Source organism: Chelonia mydas, chromosome 19, assembly GCF_015237465.2.
Source record: "Chelonia mydas isolate rCheMyd1 chromosome 19, rCheMyd1.pri.v2, whole genome shotgun sequence".
NCBI lineage: Eukaryota > Metazoa > Chordata > Testudines > Cheloniidae > Chelonia > Chelonia mydas.
In genome coordinates, this window is record NC_051259.2 from 8,193,832 (window position 1) to 8,220,766 (window position 26,935).

General features: G+C 51.1%; 1 protein-coding gene across 2 annotated transcripts; it reads right to left on the minus strand.

The window, feature by feature from the left end:
* Positions 1–2,589: 2,589 nt before the first annotated feature.
* On the minus strand, positions 2,590–26,848 carry IFNLR1 (interferon lambda receptor 1). 2 transcript variants are annotated; one of them, XM_027830202.3, is made up of 9 exons: positions 26,801–26,848; positions 15,468–15,614; positions 13,901–14,024; positions 12,504–12,648; positions 9,236–9,414; positions 7,826–7,974; positions 7,043–7,199; positions 6,321–6,451; positions 2,590–4,542 (listed from the first exon to the last, which is right to left on the minus strand). In XM_027830202.3, the coding sequence occupies exons 3-9, from the start codon at positions 13,956–13,958 to the stop codon at positions 3,709–3,711; spliced, it is 1,653 nt and encodes a 550-aa protein (XP_027686003.1). In that variant the 5' UTR covers positions 13,959–14,024; positions 15,468–15,614; positions 26,801–26,848; the 3' UTR covers positions 2,590–3,708. The 2 variants fall into 2 exon arrangements, with proteins under 2 accessions (XP_027686003.1, XP_027686002.1); XM_027830201.3 differs by having other exon boundaries at positions 7,043–7,202.
* Positions 26,849–26,935: the final 87 nt, after the last annotated feature.

The following is a 26,935-nucleotide window of genomic DNA, read 5'->3' on the forward strand; positions in this document are numbered from 1 at the left end:
TTCTCTAGTTCTCTACCTCAGATTTATCTCTAGCACCCGTCCCAGTAGGATATAAGCCCTGATGAATGCTCCGAGTGCGCCACAAATTCATAGAAAAGCTTGTGTATGTATCCCTCCCACCTCACCTGGGCAAGCTGTAGAAGTCCAACCAGTTAATTAAGCAAAACCCACCTATCAGTTAACACTGCTTGTGTCTAATCACACAGCCCCGTCCATCAAGGAGCTCTGTGGATGAAGACTGTAAAACTGCCCTCATATTTTCCTCCCCTCAGAACTGATGTTACTTACAACCCCATGTTGACAGGGGCTTGCTATAACTCATGATGACCTATGTAAGGACTATGGTGTGGGTGCTTGACTTCATCCTCAAGAGCGTTCCATCACCCAAGGTGCTTTGAGATTATTATTTGAAGGCCTTGCTCGTCTGTCTTAATTTGTAGAGGGATGGAACCTGCCTCTTGGAATTTGTTTTTCTTCAGAGAGAGGGGGACCAAGCTGTAAAGCTCAGATATGGGGTTGGAGTCCAGCCTCCCCAAGTTTGTGGGGGTCTGTGAGCTCCAGTGAGGCAGAACTGGAACGAGTGTCATTTATAACACAAATGTTATGCATCCGATGAAGTGAGCTGTAGCTCACGAAAGCTTATGCTCAAATAAATTGGTTAGTCTCTAAGGTGCCACAAGTACTCCTTTTCTTTTTGCGAATACAGACTAACACGGCTGCTACTCTGAAACCTGTCATTTATAACACCGCTTTAACATGAAACTCTGCTTGGAGCTTTGCACCATGGGGGAAAAGGGTGAGAAGTCTTGTCATCCGATTTTGCAGTTAAAAGATTTTAAGGTCAGAGCGATGACTGGACCTCTGCATTACACAGGTTAGAGCGTTCAACCCAGGGATTCCTGTGAATGAAGAGCACCCAGCTGCATTGTTCTACCTGCTAGACCACATATCTGCTTTCACTGACAGTAAGATCAGCGGTGCTGACTTTATGTGAGACTAAATCCCAAATCGCTGAAGTTTTGCTAAAGCTTGCCAGAGTACTGCTGCTGGCTGGGTGTGTACAAACAGCCTGAAGAAGAGCTCCGTGTAGCTCAAAAGCTTATCTCTTTCACCCACAGAAGTTGGTCCAAAAAGAGATATTACCTCACCCACGTTGTCTCTCTAACATCACAGTGACAGCCCCAGAGCCCAAACTTCTAAACCACTGCCCTCCGTGGCAGGTTAGATACATAGCATTTGTTGCCATTTCCCTGGGTGTTTTCACATTAAAGGTTGATTTTTTCCGTTACTCACAGCGGGCCTGGACTTAGCACCTCTGCAAATCAGGCCGCAAACTCCCCTCAAATAAAGAAATCGGATCCCTGCCACATGCAGCAAATTCTTAGCCTACATTCTCCTCCCAAATCTGCAGAGGGAAGCAAATCTGGGTATCTACGATTCCCCATACAAAGGGGGACAAAGGCAATTGTGATGTGGACACGTCCACCGAGAACGGGACTAAGACCATCAACTCATTTCACACAGACTGTCGAACAACTGTCAGATGGTAACAACTTTCAATTGCTACTCGAGTCTCGTCTGAACCAATGGTGTTGGTCCTGCTTTGAGCAGGGGGTTGGACTAGATGACCTCCTAAAATGTCTTCCAACCCTAATCTTCTATGATAATACACCGAAGTCCAGATCTGGTTCTGAACCCTGCAGCTTGCTGCTGTCTCTAGTCATTATCTGATCTGAAACATAGGGAGTGACCCATAATGGTGAAAGGCATTGTTGCCATTATCCATCACGTGATCCCTTCCCCTGCTTCTGGTGCTTGATCTCAGTCTCCCCATCCCCTGAAGGCTGTGAACATTAAAGACCCACATTAATACTCCCCTGCCTTTTTCTCCAAGTGTAAACTCTCTAAGGTATGTCTCAGTGAGCATGGAGAGCTCTGAGCAAAGGCAGCTCACTATTTCCCCTTTAACCAGTTTGCCTTTCTTGATCTCCTTTACCGGAATAAAACATACATATCAAGTTCATTTCAGCCAGAAACACCACAAGTAAAACACCATCAGCCCCTAGAGACAGGCACAGATCCCACCTCTGTCTAGCACCCCCTTCTTGGGTAGTTTGGGGTGGTATTGAAGCTTTGATTCTTCGCTCAGAGATGGGTAAGCAGCAAGGGAACTGCAGCCTACAACAGCAAATAGTAATCTTGGAGGAGAGATGTATGATCAGTGCTTAATTTGTAATGAAAGAGGTGCTGAGGCTCAAGCAATTAAGTGGCAGGCCTCTAGCAATTTTTTTACATTCCTAACTAATGCAGCAAGTCCAGTGGTGCCAGGGCTCTGAACTGCCAGGCCGAGAAGTGCCGGGCTCAGCCCTGGCACAAATGAAGCAATGTGCACGATGAATTGCTCAGAATTTCACTCACACCGAGTGATGATGGGAAGGACTGGAAGGGATTCCATTCTGGCAAATAGCATGGGCTTTCTCCGGTGAGCAGAGGTAGCCCTGTGTTGTGGTGGGAAAATGCAAATACACGCACATGCGGAACGCCCCCCAAACATTACACAGCAGGTTTGAGCCACTCTGCTCAGCAGGGTGAATTTCAGCACCGACAGGTGTGTTTTTATATAAATCAAAATAAATAACCAAAACAAACATCTCACATTGCCCACCTCGATTTTTGTTCTCTCTGTTCAAATACGAAGGGCAAGCGCTACAGGCGGACCAGGAAGCTCCCTTTACCCCACGAAAAACAGATGTGTCCAAATGTCTATGTGGGATGCAAATGTCCACCCAAGATAGTCCCATCCAGCAAGGGAAGCAACTGCACAATGACAGCTGGGGAAACGGAAGTGTGCTGGCCTAGGTTGAAATCCACACACAATTGGAACATACCATGTTGCCAGCATTTTGCTGGCAGTTTTACACAGCCCTTGGCTTTGTCTTCACTGACACAAAGGTGTGTGTTTTTTACAGTACAATAATTAAGGCTAAGATGTAGTCATGGCTATTTTTAAGTCGGGTATTTATAGTAAAAGTCATGGACAGGTCACAGGTCATGAATATTTGTTTATTGCTCATGACATGTCCATGACTTTTACTATAAATACCCCTGACTAAACCTTAGCTGCTCCTGGGGCCCCTGGGCACCATTGCTCTGGGGGAACCTTGGGGGCCGATGGCTGGCCTCTGCTTGACAGCGGGGGCTGACTGCACCTGGCCAGCCATTGCTCTGAGGCCCCTGGGGCCAGCTGCTTGGATGGCCCTGGGGTCAGCTGCACCGGCCATTGCAGAAGTCCCGGAAAGTCACTGAATTCATGACTTCCATGAACTCCATGACAGAGGTCATGCAGCCTTAACAATAACTAGCCCAAGATCCTTATCTCACTGTAAAATTCTAAGTGGAGACAAGGCACTTGTAGTGTTACCATGAGGTAGCTAGGCAGAACTAGCACCATACCCCTGCCTGAGGTCTACCTTGCTTTGCTTACCTCATGGTAAAACTACAGTGCCTTGTTTTTCCAAACAAAAACCCACCTCTTTCTGTGAGTGAAGGAAGACCTAGCCCTAGGCAGGACAAACAGTAGCAGAAAGCATTTTGCATGGGTGGTAATGCATAAGCAGCATAAATCTTGGGTCTGACAAACACTTGTCATTGTTTTCCTCCTGGATGGAGCTCCCTAGATCCAGACCAACCAGAGGACTGCTAACCCCGTCAGTTCCTTGGCATATAACGCACATGCTGATATCCCTGGAATTTAAACTTTGGATCGCTCTCTTGCTGCAAGCTGTCACCTTTCCCCCGTGTCTCTGTTTCAAAAATCTCGCTTACTACCGAGGCCAGGGGTGGTGGGTCTTCTTCTGAGCACACGGTGAGGCTGTCACTGTCGCTTGCAATGCCCTCATCCTCTGCGAGCTTTAAAGTCTGGAAGCAAACAAGCTGCCCATCAAGAGGGAAGCCCTCGGAGTCCTCGCTGACAAGAGGCTTCCCATTCAGCCCCTCCATCAACACAGTCACCTGAAGGAAGGTGTCTCCTTGGCAGACATGCTGCCCATGTCCACTAGTAGCTGGATATCTGGCTTCAGTGAGAGAGAAGTCTCCCAAGGAGGAACTCTCAGAAAGGAAGGATTTCTCGCTGTCTTGGAACCCAGAGGTGTCCTCCTCGGCCGAGCCTCTTCTCCAAACAAGCTGAGAGAACTCTAACCCTGCTAGGTTAGACACAGATCCTCCCTCAAGGTGGGAGCCACCCAGTTCAGAGCCCAAGTGGGACCCTTGGTGACTCGTGCTGGCTGCTTGGCAGTTGGGAGCTCTCTTCGGGAACCGAGGCATTTCAGTGTAGGGTCTGAAACTGCTGCTGTCATCCTCCTCCTCTTCCTCCCAGAGTGAGAGGAGAGAAGCCTTTAGTGATACATTGTTCCTCACTGAAGGACCACTCCTTCTCCCTCCCAATGCTGGCTTCTCCACGCAGACGAGGTCTTCCTCAAAGAACTCCTTTTCGCTGGTCTCCTTCTCAAGGATCTTCCCAGGAGCTCTGAAATGGGAGAAATCCTAGCGGGAAGGGAAATGAGATTGGCAGGTTAAAGGGGGTTTTCATTTTGATGGATACTTTTTAAAGCAACTGTAGTGGGCATGGGAAGTGGCAGAGAGCCTGGAGAATGGCTCTTATTGTGGGCCTGTACAGCACAATGGGGCCCAGTCCCAACTGACTTCAGTTAGGATGACCAGACGTTCCATTTTTAAAGGGACAGTCCCGTATTTAAGCTCTACTGCAGGTGTCCAGACTTTTTCTTAAAAACAGGCAAATGGTCCTGTATTTTCTGTCTCCCCCGCATCAGTACGGTGGGTCCTGCTGCTGGCCAGGTCCCTGCTTGCCAGCCGCCCACCCACCAGTGGTGAAGGGGGCGGGGGTGTGTCCAGTGGCGGACGATGGGGTGGGTGCGCAAGGCTGGTGGTGGGGCGAAGATGCAGCGTGCGGGGCTGGCCGCTTCCCCTGCTGGTTCATCAACGCAGCCCCCGCTGTGTGCCAGCTCTCGGCCAGCAGGGCCCCGCCATCCCATCCTGCTTCTGGCTGGTGCTGGCTGCGTGCTGTGGTGGCTGGTGAGTGCTGGCAGGCACCAGGTGATGGCCAGTTACATGTCGCCTCTGCTGCCCACCCTTCATGCTCCCCCTCTAACTCTCCTCTCCCTGCTTTGCCCCTTCGCCCCCCCTGCCCCTCTGGTCCTCCATATCCCCCCCAGCGGGTCGTATCCTGCTCCCAGCACTGTGTGGAGAACCCCTGGTCAGAGTGTTCAGCTCACCCACAGCGCTGGCACGGGGAAGCCTCTCCGCCCCTCAGCTAAGCTCTGAAGTGGCAGGATTGGGGCGGGGAGAAGCAATTTCCAGCCTGTTCACACCCGAACCTGCAGGCTCCACAGCAGCCCTCAGGGCAGAGGCTTAGCACCCTCTTCAGCACCCCACCCCCGGGTCTTGCCCCCAGGGAGCGCAGGGCTGCTCCATCCCCTAGGAATCCTCCCTTCCTGAACCACCCCTCTGGCCGTGTTCACTGAAGCCCCTGCAGTCAGGTTCCCTGGGCCCTGGTGCAAAATGCATTCTTAGGGCTTAACCCCTTCCTGCCTGCGCCATAGCCGAGGTGGCTGGCTTATGTGGGTGCCCAGCAGCAGCCTGGAGGTGATAGCTGCCTTTTGACACTGTGTGGGCAGAAAGGGACAAGCTGCTTCCAGCCACACTGGGGGTGAGGGGTGGAGAGGAGATGAGCTCTGCAACAACACGGGCCAGGTCATCCCTTCCCTGGGGGGAGGGATAGCTTGGTGGTTTGAGCATTGGCCTGCTAAACCCAGGGTTGAGAGTTCAATCCTTGAGGGGGCCATTTAGGGATCTGGGGCAAAAATTGGGGATTGGTCCTGCTTTGAGCAGGGGGTTGGACTAGATAACCTCCTGAGGTCCCTTCCAACCCGGATATTCTATGATTTCCCCGCTCCTCCCCTGCAGCTGGAAGCAGCTCCTGTCCCTTCCATACCCCTAGTCATTTTTGTTCGCTTTTCTGAACCAATTCCAATATATCTTTTTTGAGATGGGGCGACCACATCTGCACGCAGTATTCAAGATATGGCCATACCAGGGATTTATATAGCGGCAAGATGATATTTTCTATCCTATTATCTATCCCTTTCCTAAGCCTTGTGTGCTACCGCTGTTCAAATACACTGAAGTATGCGTTATCGGATCTCAACTCTGGACCCAATCCTGATAGGTGCGGAGGAAATCAGGAAGAGTTGCAAGAACACGGCAGCTTTCAGGATTGATCCAATAACGCAGTCGTTCCATACCAAAGCTTGAGGCCTCTTCTCTCTCTTGGCAGCTTGTTTACACAGACATAGGACGGAGGCAGCAGCAGCGCAAAGGAAAAGCAGGACGAGCAATGGGACTGCAATGGTGACGAGGAACTTCCAGTCCATGGCTGCAAGAGAGAAAGCCAAGAAATAGTTCTGTTGCTGTGGACATGTTCTACAAATACTGCTAGCTTCTTACAAAGGACTTCCCATCCATCGATCTCAAATCCTAGTGTCATTCTCCTCATCTGACAACAGCCTAGACAAGGGAGTGATTTGGCCAGCAGGTCAATGACCAAACCAGGAACAGAACTCAGGTCTGCCCACATCCAGACCAGCATCCTGTCTAGAGCTGGTCAAAACCTAATTCATTTTTTTACAGAAAACATTGCTGAAAATGGAAAAAAACCAAACAGCTTAATCTAGGTTCTCCATGGACAATTTATATTTTCAGGGGAAATTCAAATACCAAAAATTCTGGGCTGAAAAACCAAGTTATTTTGGCTAAAATATTTTGGTTTATGGCGAAAGTCTTTCAGTTTTTTGGGCATTTTGGTTTTTGACAAAAATTTCCACAGAAAGGAGTCACTTTTTTTGCAAAACCAGCCTCTTTCCTGGACCACCCAATTCTCCATTAAAAACCAGTTTGGATGGAAACATTTCCTCCCAGCCCTGCCCCTTCCCACCGATCCCCTTGCTCCCTCCCAGCAGGGCCGTACCTTTGGACTTCAACAGCACGCACACTGGCTTGGAGAACTTGCTGTGTTTTAGTTGGATTGCTTGGAAGGAAGCCCTGGCACTCAGGCAGTAATTGCCGCTGAGCACAGAAGTGTTGATTGTTACCTTGTCCTGCTTCATGTTGTCATAGTACTGCTTCTGCTGAGACACAAGGAAAACAGAGGGTTGGAGACAGTTGGGGTTCTCTGTTCAGACCTGGATCCTCTGTTTAGACTCTGGAGGGACCTTTGTGACACGTCTTTCCTCTTCAGTGTGTAGATGTTAGTCAGGCAAGAACCACGTATGACTCCACAGACGCCTGGTCTGGCACTGGTATTTCTCATTTGACTATTTCAGTCTTCTAGGCCTTGGCTGCACTAGGGGTGGGGTTGGGGGGTGTTAATTTTGCACTGAGTGTTTTGCACACTAACTGGTGCATGTGAGACGGCCTGCTCTGTATACACAACGTCAACTGTTCTCTGATTCAATACCTATCAGTGTGTCTCACACTTTGGACTTTGTGTGGAGGACGTGGGCAGGTATCCCATGAGGCTTTGCTTCTTTGCAGGACTCTATGTATCGTGGGACTTTTGTCTCTGTACATTGTGGGATATATAGCAGAAGGAACTGGAATCAAACAACTATTCCCATGATTCCCAGTTCCCAAAAACCCAGATCCAACCCTCTCCCCTCCCCAGAACTTTAGAGACATTTGGACCAAGATCCAAGCTTTGCATCTCCAGTACGTATCTATGCCTAATCCAATGAAACACTGGTCTTCTGACCTTGTCTTCAGTTCCGGCTTCCCAGAAATCCAGGTCATACTTCAGACCGATAAAGGCTTCGTTCACACAGGAGGCCAGGGGGAAGGTGGCACTCACGGTGATTGTAGTTTCCGTCACGCTCACTTTTAGTGTCGGGGGAGCCAGTTCCACTGCAATTGAGTGCCCAGATGTTAGAGCATCACTCGCATAGATCCCAGTATGCAGCCCAAAGCCAGCCACCCAAACAGGCCACATATAAAGCAACCCTGGACACTAAGTTTTTGTGAAGCTCAGGCTCTTTCTTAGATGGCTACAAAGAGTTCAAAGCCAGTGCTCAGGCTCGCCGACAGCAATTCCAGGCCCCAGGGCACAACAATCAGTGGGCCCCCATGCATGCACAAGCCGAACCTGTGCGGACGTGGTCCGCCTGAAATCTGGGCGGTGCTGCGCCTGTGCTGGCTGGTGCCCAGCGAGCTGCCGGCTGCGCTCTTCCGCACAGCCAGGGCTTCCACATGCCCGCCCAGTTGGGTTGCCAACTGTCTAATCACGCAAACCCAAAAACCCTTGCCCCACCCCCTGCCCCGCCCCTTCCTCTGGGAGGGAATTGGGTGCGGGAAGGGATGCGGGGTCGGACTCTGGGAGGGAGTTTGGGTGTGGGGTGCAGGGTCTAGGCTTGGGTAGGGGGTTGGGGTTCAGGAGGGGTTCAGGGGGTCGGCGCTTACCTCGGGTGGCTCCCGAAAGCAACTGGCACACCCCTCTGACAGTGGCTCCTAGGTGGGGGGCCTAGGGAGTCTCCGCCTGCCGCTGCCCACAGGCACCACCCCCGCAGCTCCCATTGGCTGCAGTTCCCAGCCAATGGGAGCTGCGGAGTCTGCACTTGGGGCGGGGGCAATGCGTGGAGACCCCCTCCCCAAGCGCTGCCGCAGCAGCGCAGAGTGAGGGCGGGCAGGAAGCCTGCCTTAGCCTGCTGTGCTGCCGCCGGCGGCCCCCGGGCCCTTTTAAATCACCCAGGCCCCTGGGCAGTTGCCCCTGTTACCCCCCGCCCCCCCGTCAGTGGGCCTGCCAGTGCTTTAAGCATCTGACTTGGCAGTAGCCCCTTGATCTGCAGAAGCCACGATCTCAGTGAACATGTTGGATAATGAAGGACAAAGAGCTGCCGATCAGAAACTCCCCAACGGGCACTGTCCTTCCCCCAGGGGAGGTTGTTGAGACTCAGCTCTCTGCATAGGGCCTACAGCTGTAGTGTGGGTCTGTTCTATTCAGGTTCTTATGCCGTGTCCAGCACCATGGTATCTGAGCACCTTACGAAATCTTACAAGCGTGGAAGAGAGTAGAGGGAAACTCCAAACTCTTCTAGCCCTGTGGGGGCATCACACAAACATTCTCTCTGGAAAGGCTGTTCAGCCATAGCATAGACTAACAATAACATACCATCAAAATGATATTCCATGACTCCCGACTCCACCCAAGGGGACCTGCGCCCTGCTGACCGGGCTTTGACACGGGCGCTGAATTTGTTGTACAGGTCTGGCACACAAGTCAGATTGCAGGTGGTTTGGGAAATATTTCTGCAGTGTTGGACCTTTTCCCAGTGCTTTAAGTGATCCCATCTGAAAGAAGAAACAAAACCAACACAGGGTTGAACATCTAGTGCTTCTTTGGGCTAGCAGGGGTGGCGTTTTGCAGAACTAGTACCAAACATGGCTGAGGGCTTACGGCAGAGCTCTCCCCATATTTGCCTATTCCCAGGGATTGGCCCTGGCAAAGAGACAGAGCCCAGATTCTAATTATTTAAATGGCCTCACAGATTTACATTCTGCTTTGCAGCTAAACAATGAAAGGAAGGATTGCCCAGTGGTTAGGGTGCAAACCTGGAACTCAGGCAACCATGGATCAAATCCCCTTTTCTGACTCAGACTTCCTGGGTGATCTTGGGAAAATCACACATGCCGTGATACTGATGGTGGCATGGTATAGGGTACGTGTAGCTACATACTGCAGTGAAAAGTGGGGTGCATGGGAAATTCTCTGGCAGCAGGGAAGCTGCTGCAGCCTTTCCCCACTGTTTCCACCGTGCCAGAGCTGACAGAGCTTTCCCCGCTGACAGAGGCTTTCCCTGCGGTGGGGAAAGGCTCTGGCAGAGGAGAGGTAGCAGGACACTACACTGCTAAAAATAGCAGTCCAGACATGGGAGGCCCAGCTTGGGCATGTAGGGCTGTGTAGGGTACACACACTAAGGTTCTGGCATGTCTCTACTCTACAGGGTTAAGCAGTGCTTCGCCGTCTACACTGCTGTTTACTCCTGTGCTGCGGGGCATGCTACCTCTGGGCTCCACACACCGCGGTAAGCATAGACACCGACTTAGTGTCCGTGCCTCAGTTTCCTCATCTGTAAAACAGGGATAATAACACTGCCCTGCCATGCCTTGCACTGATGTCATGATGAGCAGCACATTAAACACAGTCAGGCACTCAGATATTACATATAAGGTAGAAGGAATGAGACCCAGCCTCTTCCCTAAAAAGCTTTACAACCCCAGGCCAAGATTTTCAAATGTGACTCGTAATTTTAGGCACCCCTGGGGGGGTTTTGGGTGCCCTACTTGAGCTGCCTTAAAAGGTCCTGAGTTCCAGAGGGATGGTCCTCTGCAACTCCTGAGGATCAGACCCCTTGAAAGTGTCTCACACTGGGGCCTGCAAATCACTTTTGAAACTCTTAGCTTAAGCTCATTGGGCCTACTCCCTGCCCATGGAGGCCAGTGAAAAGGCTCCCATTGACATCCCTGCGGGATGGATCAGGATCTGCAAGTCCTCCCAATGTGGGCTGCACAAGCAGGCCCTGGGGAAGAGAGGCAAACACAGGCAGGAGGAGAGGCAGCCCAGGGGAGGGAAGGCTGAGGGAGGATCAAAGGAAGGGGAGGTTTGAAGCAGTGGGTTTTAAGGAGAGAGAAGGAAGAGAGAGATTGTGCTTGGTAGATGAAAACAAGGGGCCAGATTCTCCACTCTGCTGCACCAGCTTCCTGCTGGTGAAACGCCATGTCTCCGGTTACATGGTCATCAACGGAAAGACGTCTACTGACTTGGCTCAGGCCCCAAAGAACCAGGCCCATGGGAACTGACACCACCTGGAGAGGAAGGCAAGGCCGGAAGCAAGGGGCCAGCTGAAGGGAGATCAGCAAAAGAGAGACCCTCTAGGGAGAGGTGAAAGAGGAAGGCAGAGCCTGGGGCAGGTGAGATTAAGGAACTTGAAACTGCAGCGGTAAGAGGCAGGAAGCCAGACAGGGACCACAGGGGTGTGCTCAGAATGGCAGGGGAGAAAGGGAATTTTAGCAGCCAGACTGCGTGGGGTGTACTAAGACAGTCCCCGTGACAGCACAGAGAACAAACACAGCCCTGCTGGCCTGGGCAGCGCCGGGGAGCGCTTTTAACCAGGCTCTAAGTTGCCTGCACCCCAGCTTCCCTCAGTGCTCTACATAGGGTTGCCAACTTTTAGTCGCACAAAACCGAACACCCTGGCCCCACCCCCTGCCCCACCCCTTCCCCAAGGCCCCACCCCACCCCTTCTCTGATGCCCCACCCCTGCTCACTCCTTCCCCCTTCCTTCTGTTGCTTGCTCTCCCCCACCCTCACTCACTTGCTCATTTTCAGCTCATTTTCACCCCCTCCCACAGGGATTGGGGTCTGGGAGGGGGTGAGGGCTCTGGCTGGGGGGTGTGGAACGGGCTCTGGGCTGGGGCTGAGGGGTTTGGAGTGTGGGAGGGGGCTCTGAGCTGAGGCTGGCAGTTGGGGTGCGGGAGGGGATATGGGCTCTGAGCTGGGGGTGCAGGCTCTGAGGTGGGGCCAGAAATGAGGGGTTCAGAGTGTGGGAGGGGGGTCAGGGCTGGGGGGAGGTGAGGGCTCTGGCTGGGGGTGTGGGCTGTAGGCTGGGGCCAGGGATGAGGGGTTTGGGGTGCAGGAGGGGGTTCTGGACTGGGGCCGAGGGGTTCGGAGTGCAGGGGGTGGTTCCAAGCTGGGGCAGGGGGTTGGGGTGCAGGAGGGAGTGGGGGGTGCAGGCTCCAGGAGGACGTTTGGGTGCGGGAGGGGGCTCAGGGCTGGGGCAGAGGGTTGGGGTGTGGGAGAGGGTTTGGGCTCCAGGCGGCGCTTAACTCAGGTGGCTTCCAGGAAGCTGGCAGCATGTCTCTTGGCTCCTAGGTGGAGGCACGGCCAGGTGGCTCTGTGCACTGCCTTGCCTGCAGGCATCACCCCCACAGCTCCCATTGGCTGCAGTTCCTGGCCAGTGGGAGCTGCAGAGCTGGCACTCGCGGCAGGGGCAACACACAGAGCCTCCCTGGCAGTGCCTCCACCTAGGGGCTGCAGGGAGATGTCCCTGCTTCTGGAGAGCTGCGTGGAGCCAGGTAGGGAGCCTACCAGCCCCGTGCCAATGAGACTTTTAATGGCCTGGTCAGCAGTGCTGACCGGAGCCGCCAGGTTCCCTTTTCGACTGGTGTTCCAGTTGAAAACCAGACCTCTGGCAATCCTAGCCCTACAAGGGACGGCCCTGTACCTGATCAGTTTGTTTGCGGGCCTGGTCCATCCGGCATAAAAAGCTGTGAACAGACCTCGCTAATAGAACCGCCACACACAGTTCTCCCCACACCCCAACCGCCATGGGGAACAAGCCCCAGGCACTTCTAGTCATTTTCCCTTGTGGGACACCCACCTTTGGTATCTCACGGTATACAGCACATCTGGCGGGGACCCCTCCCCGGGGAGCCATGTCAAAACCATGCCGAAATCCTTCGACAGCAGCGTCACGTTGCGAGGGGGGGACAGTGGCACGGTGGGCTGCCCCAGAGCTACAGAGCCTGGAAAGGAAGGAAATAGGAAGGAAAAGCTATTCAAATGCTCCAGCCTTGATTCTGGGGCTGGGACGGGTTTGGGCGCTCATGGGAGAACAGCACGTGTGAGGACCTACTGCTCTCTGATGCCTTCCTGCAGCACTCCCAATGGGCGTGATTCACCCCGGCCCTCGGGGGAGGGGGGCGCGGGGTTGGACCATGTTTTGGTTTTGCCCATTTTCCTGCCCCTCAGGCTTTGTCCTTCAAGCGCAAGAACAAGCTCGGGGCACCTGAGTCCAGCCTCAACGAGGTCATAGGCTGCCCATGCTTTTCTCAACCCCTGAAAGCAGCTTGGGGTTCAGATCCGGCTCCGGGGAAAGGACTGGATCAGTTCTTAGTTTACATGCTCTGGTTTGAAGGTGCTGCCTTCAGTTCCTACAGCAATTCCTCAGACAACTGTTTCAACTCCAATTTTTCAAAACAGATCACTCCCAAAATTCCAGATTTCTGAGTCCGAAGCAGGCCACGGCCCTGCCAGCCCTACACGCCAGGCACCTGGGGTTTTCAGGACAGAACCAATTTCTAGCCATCCCTGCTCCTTCAGCAAGATGCTTTTTAGGGTAGGTCCACGTCTGAGGTGGGGGTGTGATGCCCAGCTCCTGTAAATGGACCTGCACTAGCTCTGCGTGAGCAAGCGCCTAAAAATAGCAGCATGTCCACAGCAGCACTGGCAGCTGCTGGGACTAGCCACCCAGAGAACAATCCCGCCCAACCCCCAGGGCCTGGACCCCCACAGACACACTGCTAGTTTTAGGCACTAGCGTGGGTATATCTCCATGAACAGGGAATCGCACCTCCCATTTCAAATGTAGGCACACCTGAGAGGAAAACCTTTCATTTGACATTTATCCACCCCAGAGCCTTTCACTCCTGTTTACATGGCTGAGGCCCCATCCACAGAGACTTTGAGTGCTTTGGCAAAGACAAAGCAAAAAGGATACGCTATCCTTGGACTAAAAAGAAAAGGAGTACTGGTGGCACCTTAGAGACTAACCAATATATTTGAGCATGAGCTTTCGTGAGCTACAGCTCACTTCACCGATGAAGTGAGCTGTAGCTCACGAAAGCTCATGCTCAAATATATTGGTTAGTCTCTAAGGTGCCACCAGTACTCCTTTTCTTTTTGCGAATACAGACTAACACGGCTATTACTCTGAAACCTATCCTTGGACTATGCCTTTAACATGAGCAAAGCAGCACAAAGATGTCCATACCGTACCTAGAATCTGCTGTAAGGAAGACAGAGCTAACAGGACTCCGATTCTCCCGGTAGACATGCTGAAGTCACGACTTCCTGCTTGTAATGAGTTTCTTTTGTATGACCACTTTCATTATCCAGTTTCCTGTAATAAGTAGTGTTGCCCGTCAGCCACCCACAGGAGAACACATGAACCACTCCCTGAGAGAGAGGTAGCCTCACACATCAGCTGCAATCCAAAGGCTGAGCTGTACTTTGAACATACAACACCTGTATGTAAGGGTGCACAGCTCCCAGTTTAACTATTGCTGTAATAAAAGAAAACATCTCTCAGCCTTCAATGATAAATACGCTCTAGCCTTCCCTTCCAAAGTGCTTTACAAATACTTCTGCTTCCAAATAGCCTTCTGGTGTGGGGAAGTATTCTTAGATCCATACATAGATTTTAGGGGCAGAAGAGATCATTATGATTACCCAGCCTGTGTGTCTAGTAGCAGGCTAAAGAATTTCATCCAGTCATTCCTGTGTTGAGACTATGTCTTGGGGCTGAGCATATTTTTAGAAGATATTATTATGCCCATTTTACAGATGGGGAAACTGAGTTACGGAGATGTGGAAAGTGACCTGCCAAAGTCACACTGTTATCAGTGGCAGAGCTGGGACTAGACTCCAGGTCTACACCCAGTCACACCCCTGGGCGCTTTCTCACAGAGACCATAGATTTCTCCTTTGTGTATTGAGAACTGTTATTGCTCCAGGCTGACCCAGTGCGTCCCCTTTCCGGTGGGTGTGGTGTTGCAGGTGAGCCCTGACTTGATTTTTCCCTTACCAGCATTTCAACAAGTCCAGACAGACTGATAGATGATTGTGGAGAGTTTCATCAATTAACAAAAAAGGCAATGCAGAACATAAACAAAACTTTCACCCCAGCATCTCCGCTAGTGCAGATGCTCTAAACTGATGAGAGAAATGTTGAAATCTCAAAATCCCCTGCAAAAGGGAATGAGCTTTCTCCACCAAGCTCTGCCCAGAGGCTGGTTCGCTCACTGCCTGCCTGCATTGTGCCGTGGAACCTTCACTTGCAGGAGAACCAACAAATGGGAGCAAGGTATGGGTGGCCATTGTTTTGTTCCTGTCATTGCCCCGGGGGCATCCCCTCATCCCCCTTCCCCGAGCACATTCCCAGCCACTCTCAGGAGATGCTCCACTCCTGGGCACCAACAACTCTTTAGGATGCCTCAGATCTCAGTGAGGGATCTACTGTGTCCGTTAAAGACGATGGAGAGTGGGTGCTGGGTCTGCAAGGCTCCCCTGTGGTGGTGAACAGGACAGCCGGGGAGAGACAGGCACACAGGAGGTGTGAGCAGTGCACAGAGAGACAGCGAATGCACATGTGTGTGCTAGGGCTGCCTGCACACATGTGCCTGGAAAGAAAGGCTGACACATAGGGTTGTTGGTAGCTAGGTGATCTTTATCCCTAGTCCCCAGTCACCTGACGTGGTTCAGGGTTATAACAGGTTAATACCCCCATCCGTGGCAGAGGTCAGACAGTGTCCACTGATTACAATGCTCAAAGAGGGTGACTCACCATGGTGAAGGTAGAGGAAGTTTCCAGACCTGGAGTGGGGTTGCACAGGAAGGCGAGTAGCAATTTCTGACTCTTTCCCCCCACTCTGCAGCGGAGTGGGCAACAGCATCTAGAGCAAATACCTCACTTCAGGTCTTCCTAAGAGCCCTGGAGGAAGGTCAATATAAAAGAGAACATGCAATTTTTAGCAAGAGTTAGGAGACTCCGACCTCCATGCCTGTGTGTCCCTGTAGAACATCAGGGGTTAAATCCTGGCCTCATGGAAGTTAATGGCAAAACTCTCTTTGACTTCAACAGGGTCAAGGTTTCAGCCCTAGGGTGACCAGACAGCAAGTGTGAAAAATCGGGATGGGGGTGGGGGGTTAATAGGAGCCTATATAAGAAAAAGACCCAAAAATCGGGACTGTCCCTATAAAATTGGGACATCTGGTCACCCTATTCAGCCCCCCAAAACTAACTAAATCACAGAAAAGAAACAAGCTAACATGGCAGGTCAGTACCACCAGGTGGTGCTGCCTAGCAAGCAAAAACCCATGGGATACTTAGCACATGGAATATAGGAGGATACAGGCATTAATCTGGGATGGAATTGAGACTCACTTAGGAACTTGAAATGTGCTTTATTAAAACTCCCTCCACCTCCAGTGCCCTTTTCTGTATTGGCTTGCACCCAGATTTTCAAAGGTGTCCACTAACTTTGGGCATCCAACATGAGACCCTTACAGCCGAACTCTACTCTCACTCCAGCATACCCAGACTTCAGTGGGGCTGTGTGGGCTCCAGATCAGGGCAAAAATGCATGAGCCACAATCTTAAACAGTGTGTAAAATCCAGGTTGTCATACAGCATCGTACAGCATGTAGGGCACTGGCGTGGAAGTCAGGAGAGCTAGGTGCTTTTCCCAGCTCTGCCCTTGATCTATCTGTGTCTCTTTCCCCTCTGTTCTGTCTGTCTAGATTGTAAGCTCTTTGGGGCAGGGATTGACTCTCACTCTGTTTTATAGCACCTACCACAACGGGGCACTGACCTCAGCTGATGCATTTATGCACTACCATAATCACAATAATAGTGAAACTTAGAGAGTCCCAGCTATCTTCTGACTTTGCAACCAGTGATTCAGCCCTTACTGAGTCAGGGCTTGACTACCCCTTTCCCCATGAGCAGCCCTCCTGAAAGCCATGGGATTAGCCCTGTCAGGAAGGTGCAATGCAGTGAAAGTAAGCGGGGGGCAGCATCAGGCCTTCAGTTACTACTCAGGCAAACTCGCGTTGGTTCCAGTGGGCCCCCTGCTTGAGTGATACTAAGTGATGACCGGGGGCTTTGGCCCAGTCGGTGCAGAAGTCATCTTCACAGCCAAGCCTGGAGTGATCCCAATCCCCTGCCAGCTGGAGACCCTTGCTGACAGACAGAGGGGATTTCTGGTATGAGCGTCGCTATGAGGACCAGAGCCATTTCCATGCTCCCAGGTCATGGAATAAAGAAAAAGCGCAGGTGATCTCTGGGCCAGGATTTGGGTGCAGGGAAAAGCGAGGAAGAACAAGAACTCTCCAACCTACAAACACATACAAAGGAGGCACTTCCCTGTGGGATTAGGGATGGGCTGATGGGTCTGAGTCTGACATTCCAGCTTGGACGCTTTGCTTCTCAAAGCTACCTTAACTGCTAATTACCTGGAAACAAATGCCAGGTCAAGCATCCAGCACCAGAGGTAGCTAAGCTGAAAGGAAGCTGAGATGAGCTGGCTGGGGCAGTCAGAGCCTGCCACTATGACCACACCTGCCTCTATCTGCAGGGGATCAAGAGCAACTGAGAGCACCTGTGAATGATGGATGGTAGCACCCCCTATGCACTGGGGCACGGTGGGGACAGCACCGGTTTAATGAACTCTTCCTGTTTGGACAACAGAAAATTGTGATTTTCACAAGCAAGACTAATAAATAATACTAATAAAGGCTGATGGTGGTCTCTACTAGAGTCATTCCAGCTGCTAATGTCTTTTTATTTTTATTTTTGTTGCTCATTTAGAGATCACTGACATTTTTCATTAGGAACACATTTTTTGATGCAAAATGGCCTTTTTGTGTCAAGAAATTTTTTGCTGTTGATTTGGGGTTCTTTCTCCCCTAAATTTTCCAGTTTTTTTTCAGTGAAACATGGACAAAATTTTGAGTTTTGACGACCAAAAAGTTTTCCGTTTTCTGTCAAAGCACTGGAAAACTTCAGTGGAAAACATTTTTTAAAGGTTTTTTTTTTTTTGTTTGCTTGTTTCAAAATTTCATGGAATCCCTGCCCTGCCCCTTATCTCCCATTTTCCTATTGGCTCTCGTTACCTGGGGTAGAATAACGTCACGCTGGATTGACGAATATCTCAGGCAGGGAGTGTCGAGTGAGCCAAGCTGTCTCACATACACCAGAAATTGAAAATCTTAGGGCTTGTCTACACTTGAAATGCTCCAGCGGTGTCACGTGTCTGCATAGATGCAACCCATGCTGACGGGAGGGGTTCGCCCACCAGCGTAGGTAACCCCAGGGCCGGATTAACCTTTTGTGGGCCACCGTGTAGTTATTATGGCCCTCTTCCAAGCATGGGCTCGGTGCGATGGCACCATTGGCACATTGTAAACCTGGTACTGGGTAATCTGCCTCCCCAAGAGGTGGTGACTATGTTGACAGAAGAATTCTTCCATTGACCTAGCACTGTCTACAGCGGGCATTAGTTTGTCAGGGGTGTGGATTTTTCACACTCCTCAGAGACCCAGCTAGGCTGTTGTAAATTTCCAGTGTTGCCAAGCCTTTAGTCAAATGCAGTTAGACTTCCTGGTAGCTCTCACTGGATGTTTTGACAATGTTCTTAAAGGGACGCTATACGGTAAAGATCGTGTTTAAAAACATATCTTACCTCTAGCCCTAAAAGCTTAGGTTAATGATTGACTCCGAAGCCCTTTGGTTATTCAGACGGAAAGCCATTTAAACATCCCAGTGGCTCTTTGCCATTTGGGCTGTTTGTTTCATTTTGCAATTTACCAAAGGGCCCAATCCAGCAGAACATCTTTACCGAGTAATCACCCCAGCTGAGATATAGAGGCCCCATTGCACTAGGCGCTGTACATACACGGAGTAAGAGACAATCCCTGCCCCCTGTATCTTTACCCCCAGTGTTTCCTCCTGTGTATTCTCTCTAAAGTGCACTTCTTTCTCTCCATCCTTCAGGCTGCTGCACTCCTCTGCTTTCAGGGTCCCCCAGCTCTTGCACTGCTCTCGGTCAGTCTGTCCAAACTGCAGTAGCTGACCTCCTCCTCTCCAATCAGCTGACCTCCCTTCATGGGTGCCCAGTTTCTCCAGCATTCAAAAATCATGAGTCAGCCCCCTTCCCCCCCCCGCCCCCCAACATGAGGGGATTGATGTAAAGGTCGTTGGTTCTTTCTTGTTGCCTGCTGGGTTCTGAGCCCTTCGGGTCAGACCTAGGTCACATTTTCAGGCTTTTCTCCAAACCTGTGAGAGCTAGAAACTTGGAAAGCTGCAATTCCCACCTGACTCCTGCAGCTGGGGCTTTAAGAAAGCCACCAAATATCATGAGACTTGGGATCAAATCATGAGAGTTGGGCAACACTGTGTCCCTCTGGCGGCTTCTCTGCAACTCCACATCCTGTGTGGCCTCGTCCTCGACTTCCAGGCTCCACACAGACTGTGCCACTGACATCTTCTCTCCTGGTAGTCCCTGCTCACACCCCTCTGTGCTTCCCTCCGGGGCCCCTCTATCCTTCTCCAGCACTTAGTGCTTTCTCCCTTGCTGGGAACGACTGCCTGGATCACAGATGCTGTGTAGCCTCTCTCTCTCCTCCTTCAGATGCTTCCTCAGAGCCAGCCCCACCCATGCAGCCCGCTAACTAGCATAACGTGCGTGGTGAGCAACCCCCTGACCCGACAGTGTGAAGTCCTCCCCAACCTCTTGTCATCTCTCCTGTGCCCTAGCTCCTCTAACCTAGATTGTAAGATCCTCGGGGCAGGGACGGGTCCCACTGATTTCTCTGTTAAGCACAACACATATTTCTGGGCATCTCCTTTTCTCCTCACCCCGGAGCATCTAGGCAAAGGGAACCAGCCTCAGTGTGAGTGGGATTCTCATCACTCCCAATGTCTTATCACAATGCAATTTTGGTCCAATGGGTCTGATCTAAGGCACTTCATGACCCCCCCTTGCTGTAGTATCTAAGAGCCTCACAGTGTATTTATGCCCAGTGAGGGAGGGCAGTGCTACTGTCCTCACTATACATAAGGGAAACTGAGGCACAGCGCAGCTAAGGGACTTGCCCAAGGTCACACAGGAAGACTGTGGCAGAGCAGGGAATTGAACCCAGCTCTCCCAAATCCTCAGCTAGTGCCCTAACCACCTCTCTAAGCCTGCAGACCCTGAAGTGTCTTAGCTGGAGCTGGTTGAAAAACTGGGATGGGACATGGGAGTTCCATTTGACATTTTTCCTTCAGAAATATTCATGGGAAACTTAGCAATGTAATGAAGACAAATCAGTCTGGTTTTGGTTTGAATATAAGATATGCATTTTGATTTTCAAAAACCAACATTCAATGAAAAAGGCCATTCAAAATGGTTTTGTTTCAAAATTTCCCAAAGACAAATTTCACTAAAACAACATTTTTCACATGGAAGCTCATAATTTTTCAAGGCCACCCTGGTTTCTGGCCAGCAGCTCTGATCTCACTTCCTTTGGCACCGAGCCTCTCCCCATGTGTGTGATGCTGGACGGAAGGGCGCCCTGGAGTTGGGCTGGGAAGATCCCTCTCTGATTCCAACCATGTTTGGCTCCATTTCCACTTCCACAGCAGCCTCCTTCCTTCCTACTTACCGGTTCATACAGTACAGTCACCTTCTGTGGGACGAGTCACATGATAAAGGGAGCAGCCATGGGCACACATACTATACGGCCCTTCCACACTAAGGTCCAGGAATAGCAGCCCATTTCATAAGCAGTGATCACCCTAGGGAGCATCTGTTTCTGTTACTTTGACCTCTTGGGGAAGACACATACTCGAAGAGAAGCAGATCAATCAAAGTGACAAGCACTGGCCGAATCCTCTGAGGTGCTGTAACAGCTTCACGGAGAGCCCCGAGCCTGATCCTGGCACTCTGTGATATGGCAGCTGGACTTGTCCTTGGTTCCCAGGCTGGAGGAGCTTGAACTTTCCCACCCTATCACTGGGAAGTCCTGGAGTGGTTCTCTTCAAAGAGCTTGCAGTGGAGTGTTTAGCCTGTAGCCTGTGGGACTGGGTCTTCTGTGATTCAGTATGGTATATTCGCTCTCTGTATAGGTTCTTATATTGCCCCAGCAGTGTGGAATTTGAGTGCTCTGGCTTCCGCTGTCTCCGGTATTTTGGTTCCTATTCACTCTGGAACGTCTTTCAAAGGATTCAGGAAGGCAAAGGAGAAGACCTGAGGAGGGACATGATAACAGTCTTCGAATATGTCAAAGGTTGTTATAGAGAGGATGGTGATCACTTGTTCTCTGTGTCCACCCAGGAGAGGATGAGAAGTAATGGGCTTAATTTGCAACAAGGGCAGTTAGAAAAACCATTGTATCTGTAAGGACAGTTAAGCACTGGACGAGGTTACCTGGTGATGCCATAACCTCCCTGTCGTCTGAGGTTTTAAGAACAGGTTGGACAAACACCTGTCAGAGATGGTCTAGGGATACTTAATCCTGCTGGACTAGATGACTTCTTGAAGTCCCTTTACTTTGCTATGGTTCTCTGATCACCTCTCATCCCACACAAAGGCCAAATGGCTGCATTCCATGCTAACAGAAGTTTCAGGCTCTTTGCAGGGCATTGCATGGACCAACCTCAGCCCTAGTGGGACTCCTGCATGCACAGATCCGCTTAGGTGCCACTTTAACCTCTCTCCTGGATGACCGTGTTGGTGAGACATGTTACTGTAAGGGGAAAGGACCACTCCAGTGCAAACCAATGAGCTGTCCGTGGCAGCTGAGGATTACCTGCATGGGCACCCACTGCTGTTTGATCTGGGAGATGGAAATAGGCAGAGATTTTTACCTGACTTCCTCACCTCAGCAAAGAGAACCTGCCACTCCTGGGAAGTACAAGATGCAGTCACCAGAATGCAATCAGTCACTGAGAAGCCACACCTCACCCAAGACAAATCTGGCTCAGCTGGCCAAGACTGTATATTTTACAACACTGCTATAAGCCCATGACTAGAGAAAAGCAATGCCCTAAACAGCCCAACGCTGGCACAGGTTTGTCAGCTCTTGGAAGGGCTGATTACACCTTGCCAGGCCTGTGTTTTTCCACCACTGAGGTAGCAAGTGAGAGTCAACACCAGAAGCAGAAGTAGCATTTCCTATCTTTGTGTTCTTTTCTTTCCCCTTTTGTGTTTGTCTTGTTTTATCTTCTTAGGAACCAGGATCGGACCTTAACAATGAGAGCAAAAACCACCACCAGCCCATCTCAACTAACTTCTCTTTTCCCCCAAAAGGCCAAAATTACCATCTTTAATACCATCTAAGAGACAGTCAGACAAGGGTTTTTTCCCTTCTAAAAACTCTCTCCAGCAAAACGGAAAGGGAACAAATATTGTAACTAAAATGAAAGCCTTACTTCACATGATATATTTCAAAAGCTTTAACTGTTTTCCCTTCTTGTCTGTATCTTTAATAAAAGGTTCAAAGGATTTTTAATGGTGTGTTTGCTGAGGTCCTAAGCAGACTGAGGTCTCTGTATTCCAACCCCTGAACCTTGTTTAAAATTGTTTAATGTTAGACAGTTTCATGGTGATGTTATCTGTGACAGCTCTTTGGGCCCATAGATTCCATCTAAATGAACACAGAGTGGACTGCACTGAGAAAAGACCAATCCCTTTGCTTGGCAGAGGGTTCAAAAGAACTTTTAAGATCTCGCTCCAAATCGGAAATGCGTTGGATGCTGGCTGTGTTCAGCTCAACAGCAGTAAGGTGGAGATAACACTACAGCTGTGGGGGAGGGAAGACAAGTATCTCATGTCCCTTACATTGAAACAACATCACGGGAAGGGGAGTGAGCTGCACAAGTGGACACGAGTCAAAGCCAGGGTAGTGGGAGAGAGCACCGCCTAGAGGCGGCAGTACTTTCAAGAGCCCACATGAAGGCAGCGTGGTTCTACCGGATCCTCTTGCGAGCATCAGTGGCCATTTTTACTCCCTGTTTGGGCAAGAGGGGCATCTGAGTGCTGGCAATGTTTTGCATTGTAGAGGTTGGCTGGCAAGGCAATAGGTGCTACCAAAGTTAATTAGCTTGCTAACTAATTCAATACCTCTCACTTCTATTGTTGCTGATTTGCAAGCCAGGGAAGGAAGAAGGAACACGCAAAGGTAAAGGTAAATTCAGGCTTACTCACCAGTGAAATAAGTGATTAACTGTTTGATGACCAACGTGGAATGCCTTTGGTGGGTTCCCAAGTTTGTAGCAAAGAAGTGTCCCCGTCACAGACAGCACTAGCATAACCAGCGCAGACGGCAGCAGAGTTCAACATTTCCACCCCAGTGGTCACTGCTGTGAGGACAGATGCACTGTGGGCTAGTTTCTGAAGGAATGGATGTACATCCGCATCCACACAGGCACGGGGCTGGTGGAGGGCTTACATCATGCAGGGAACCGCTTTAACTTAACTGACGAAAGTTCAGGAGTTTGCTGCCAGGCCTCCAAAATCGTGTGTGTGGCGTACAAGGCTGTGCTGACAGAAGGCAAGCATTGCTGCTAAAGCTTGGTAGTCTAGACCAGTCCTGAGCCTCTTCTTGGGAGTGGGTTATGGAGACTGGCCACCCCCGCCCAGCTTGCCAGGGGGTCCTGCCTGCTGAGGGACAGGACATTTGTGTGGGGGAAGCCTGGGCAAACAGAGGCCACCACCCTTCAGGGCTGTCACCCCAACACCTCTCTAAGGTTCATCCTTTCTTTAAACAAGACAACAGCAAAGGAGAACATTCACCCGGGGCCAAGTCCGTCAGTGGTGTCAGGTACAACTCCATTCGCATCAGCAGCTTCTCCTCCTGACACACCAGGGTACATCTGGCCCCAGGTGATTTGCAGTTGGTGGATGGAGAGTAGACATGTTAAGCTGAGGTTCAACCAGGGCAGTAATTATTTGGCACTAGGGTCCGATAACTCAGGAGAGCCCAGCTCCCATCTAGGCACCAGCGCAGGTGGCCAGGTGTTCCAAGTTGCTCACCACATTGGGTGCATTTTGAGTGCTGAGCGCCTTTGAAATTCTTGCCTGTCACTGCCGGGCCAGTCTCCTAGCAACATCCTGGGCATAGCTGACCCTGGCAGGGGCTACCCAATTGGCTGCACTTCTGGACTGGTGGAGAAGCAGAGCTAAGCTACTACTTGACATAGCAGTGGCCCACTCATCTCCAGGTCTGGCCAACCCCATGGCTCTGATCATTAGGCCCAACCCCCTCCCCATGTCCCAGGCGTGATCCTGACATCACCCCAATTGTGGGTGCTGAGCACTTGGAAACGCACCATGCTAACAGCCCCCAAGTTACAAAGCGGGTAGCTGGGCCCTTGCAGCGAACGTGCCGTGTCTCTGGCATTCACTTACTCCTTTGGTCCAACAGAGCCTGTGTGCTGACTTTCCGAGGATGATGCAAGTTACACCTGGGGCTCGGCAGAGGCTGGGGAGTGAGGGGGACGTTGGGTTGGGTGGCATTATCATGGAGATCAGTCCATGGGCTCCAATGGAGCGACATAGATTTACATCGACTGAGGATCTGGCCCTTAGCCTTAGCAGCGGGATGTTCCCAGAACGCTGGGTAGAATGTGCTTCCCACCACCACACCCATTCTGCAGCTGACAAGAATTAATGCAGAGGCCCCCAGTCTCCTGTCTGAACAGCTCCCGCCCTCCCCATCGCCGGGAGGAAAGTCTCCAAGGAGGCAGGAGTCCTCTCTGGCCCCTTTGCCATCAGGAGAGGACGAGCTCATCTGAATGACAGGAGTATCAGTGAAAGAGAGGCATGGGAAAAGTTGGAAATGGGAGCCTCCAGTGATGTATATGCACTGGGGGAAATGTCCCCCAGCCATGCAGAAGCCCTTCCCACCACTGCTGAGACTTTGAAGCCAGGCAGCTAATGGGTGTTTACTGTTATGGGTAGAGATCGAAGCAGATAAGGTCTCCATGAGCATTTAGGACAGACTTTAATACTCAGCTTTTACAGCACCTTCCAGACTTCAGTTGAGTCGTCCCACTGCAACCCACCCCTCCCCATGGAGAACCTATGGGTTCAGACTTCCCTGGGACAAGGGTGTCTGCCCACCCTACTGCACATCTGGGCAGGGGCAGCAAGGATGCTGGTGCAAGGAGGAGTCACATTGTGGCCTCACAACCTCATGCCCCAAAGGTTGGGGCCGGACACCTTGGTGGGAGGTCTGACATCGGAGGGAGCCCTTGATGCATCTCCAAAGAGGCAGGGGCAGTGAGTTATATGAGCCCATGGTGCCCAGGCACCAGAAAATTCAAGGCCCGCAGGGCCCGGCGCCATCGATGTCCGGGGCCAGGTCTCTCCCCCAGCCTCACCTACCGCCCCTGCGTGCCCCACTCAGAGCATCCCCCAGCCCTGCCTGCCACCCCCGAGCGTCCCTGCCTGCTCTGGACCACGGGTGGCTGCCCCCTACAGCTCTGCACTGCGCTCCCTTGCCGGCCGCTGCCGGCTACAAGGGATTGGTGCTGGGGGCAGGCTGAGGCGGCTGCTGGGGGAGCTATCCTGGCTGGACCTCCTGAGCACCCTGGGGGGAGACTTGGGTGAGTGTTGAGCAGGGGAGGGGCTCCCCTCTCCCCTGGAGCTCACTGTGTCAGCAAGGAGAGGGCCTCGGGGAGTCCTCCTCTCTGGGCCCGAGCCCCAGGGCAACCTACCTGCTGCACCCCAAACTCCTCATCCCCGGCAAGTTGAGATTTCTCCTTTCATATCCCTGCTGCAGGGGTTCGTTCCTCTAGAAAGTCAGACCAGAGCGAGATGCATTTTAGTGGTGGGTGAAATGATCCCTGTGCACCCCTTAACTACCTCACTGGGGCATCACGAGACTTAGCAATAAAGCGCTTGGAGACCCTCCTATGAAAGGCACCAGAGGAGTGCCACGGACTGGTATACCATAGCCTGGAACTCAATTCATTTCTGAGTCATGTTTCCCCTTCTCAGCAGGGGTCACTCCATAGCAGGTGCACCTACTGGAGACAGACAGACACATCACAGATGTTTAACACACTTCAGCCAAGTTGGTAATTCCAGCTGATCAAAGCCCATTACAGCATCTCGTGTGGTCCAGCGGTGCACACGGGGTTTCCTTCCAGCTCCATCTGAGAAGCTGAGAGAGAACGTCTTGATATCATATGCAGTCACTGGTGACAGATGGCCAGGTAGCGGAGCATTGTCAGGCAGGGAGAGGGCAAACTGCCTGCCTTTTTGGCTCCTTCGGTAGTTATTTAGCTCAGGACGTTGGCTTCACTTTCTCAGATGTTTTTCAACAGCTTTGTACTTAAGCTTCAAATTTAAAGTGTCAGTGATTTGAAATGGGACGATTTAACCCCCACCCCGAAATCTAACTGAAATCTTTTCTGAAGACTCACTGCTGTGACAAACCCCCACCCAGGTAAAGGGCCAGGAACTTCCCATGCTCTCGCCTTCATCAATGTTAACTCTCATTAGTGCTAATGGGAGTGATGTGCAGGCATCCAGAAGAGAAGAGGCCTTCTAGGCAGGAACTTTGGTGCTGCTAGGAATTTGTACAGCCACATTCACATTAAAAAATAATTTATTTCTTACCAAGAGTTTTTTTTGCTAGGACAGAACAGGCAGCTTCCAAAAAACAACCACCAGGTGAGACAGGCTCAATATAGCTCTTCATTACTTGGCTGGGGAAATGATGACAGGCATTGATAATGGACCACCAAAGGCATGGAAATGATAAATCTCAAGCAAAGGAAGCCACTGAGACCCATAAGGACTGGGAGATTTACCTTAATATCACAGGATAAGAGAAAGACAGTGTTGCCTAGTGGATAGGACATCAGACTGCAAGTTAGAAGAACTGGATTCTGTTCTTGGTCTCTGCCACTGGACTACTGTATCACTTTGAGGAAGTCACTTCACCTCTCTACATCTCAGTTTCCCCTCCCATCATTTGTCTGCATTGTCTGTTAAAATTACAAGTTCTCAGGGACAGTCTATTATGTTTCTCATACATCATATAGCATAATAGGGTCCTGATTTCTGTTAGGGCCTCTATGTACTAATGTAATGCAAACAATTAATAGTAATAAACACACATCACCTTGCCATGCTAAACTCCAGCTATCAGAGTCTCAACTGTTCTTAGCACCACTCCCCTTCCTGGTTATTAACATTCTCTTTTATTTGGTTGGTTTGCTCTTTTATATATGCCTTTCCCACCCTGCTCACCTGATTG

Coding starts and splice junctions, on each gene's coding strand:
- IFNLR1 (XM_027830201.3), bottom strand. CDS start 13,958: ATGTCTACCGGGAGAATCGGAGTCCTGTTAGCTCTGTCTTCCTTACAG. Junction 7,203..7,825: donor AAGCCGGAACTGAAGACAAG/GTCAGAAGACCA, acceptor CTTGTGTCTCAG/CAGAAGCAGTACTATGACAA. Junction 6,452..7,042: donor CGTGCTGTTGAAGTCCAAAG/GTACGGCCCTGC, acceptor TCTCTCTTGCAG/CCATGGACTGGAAGTTCCTC.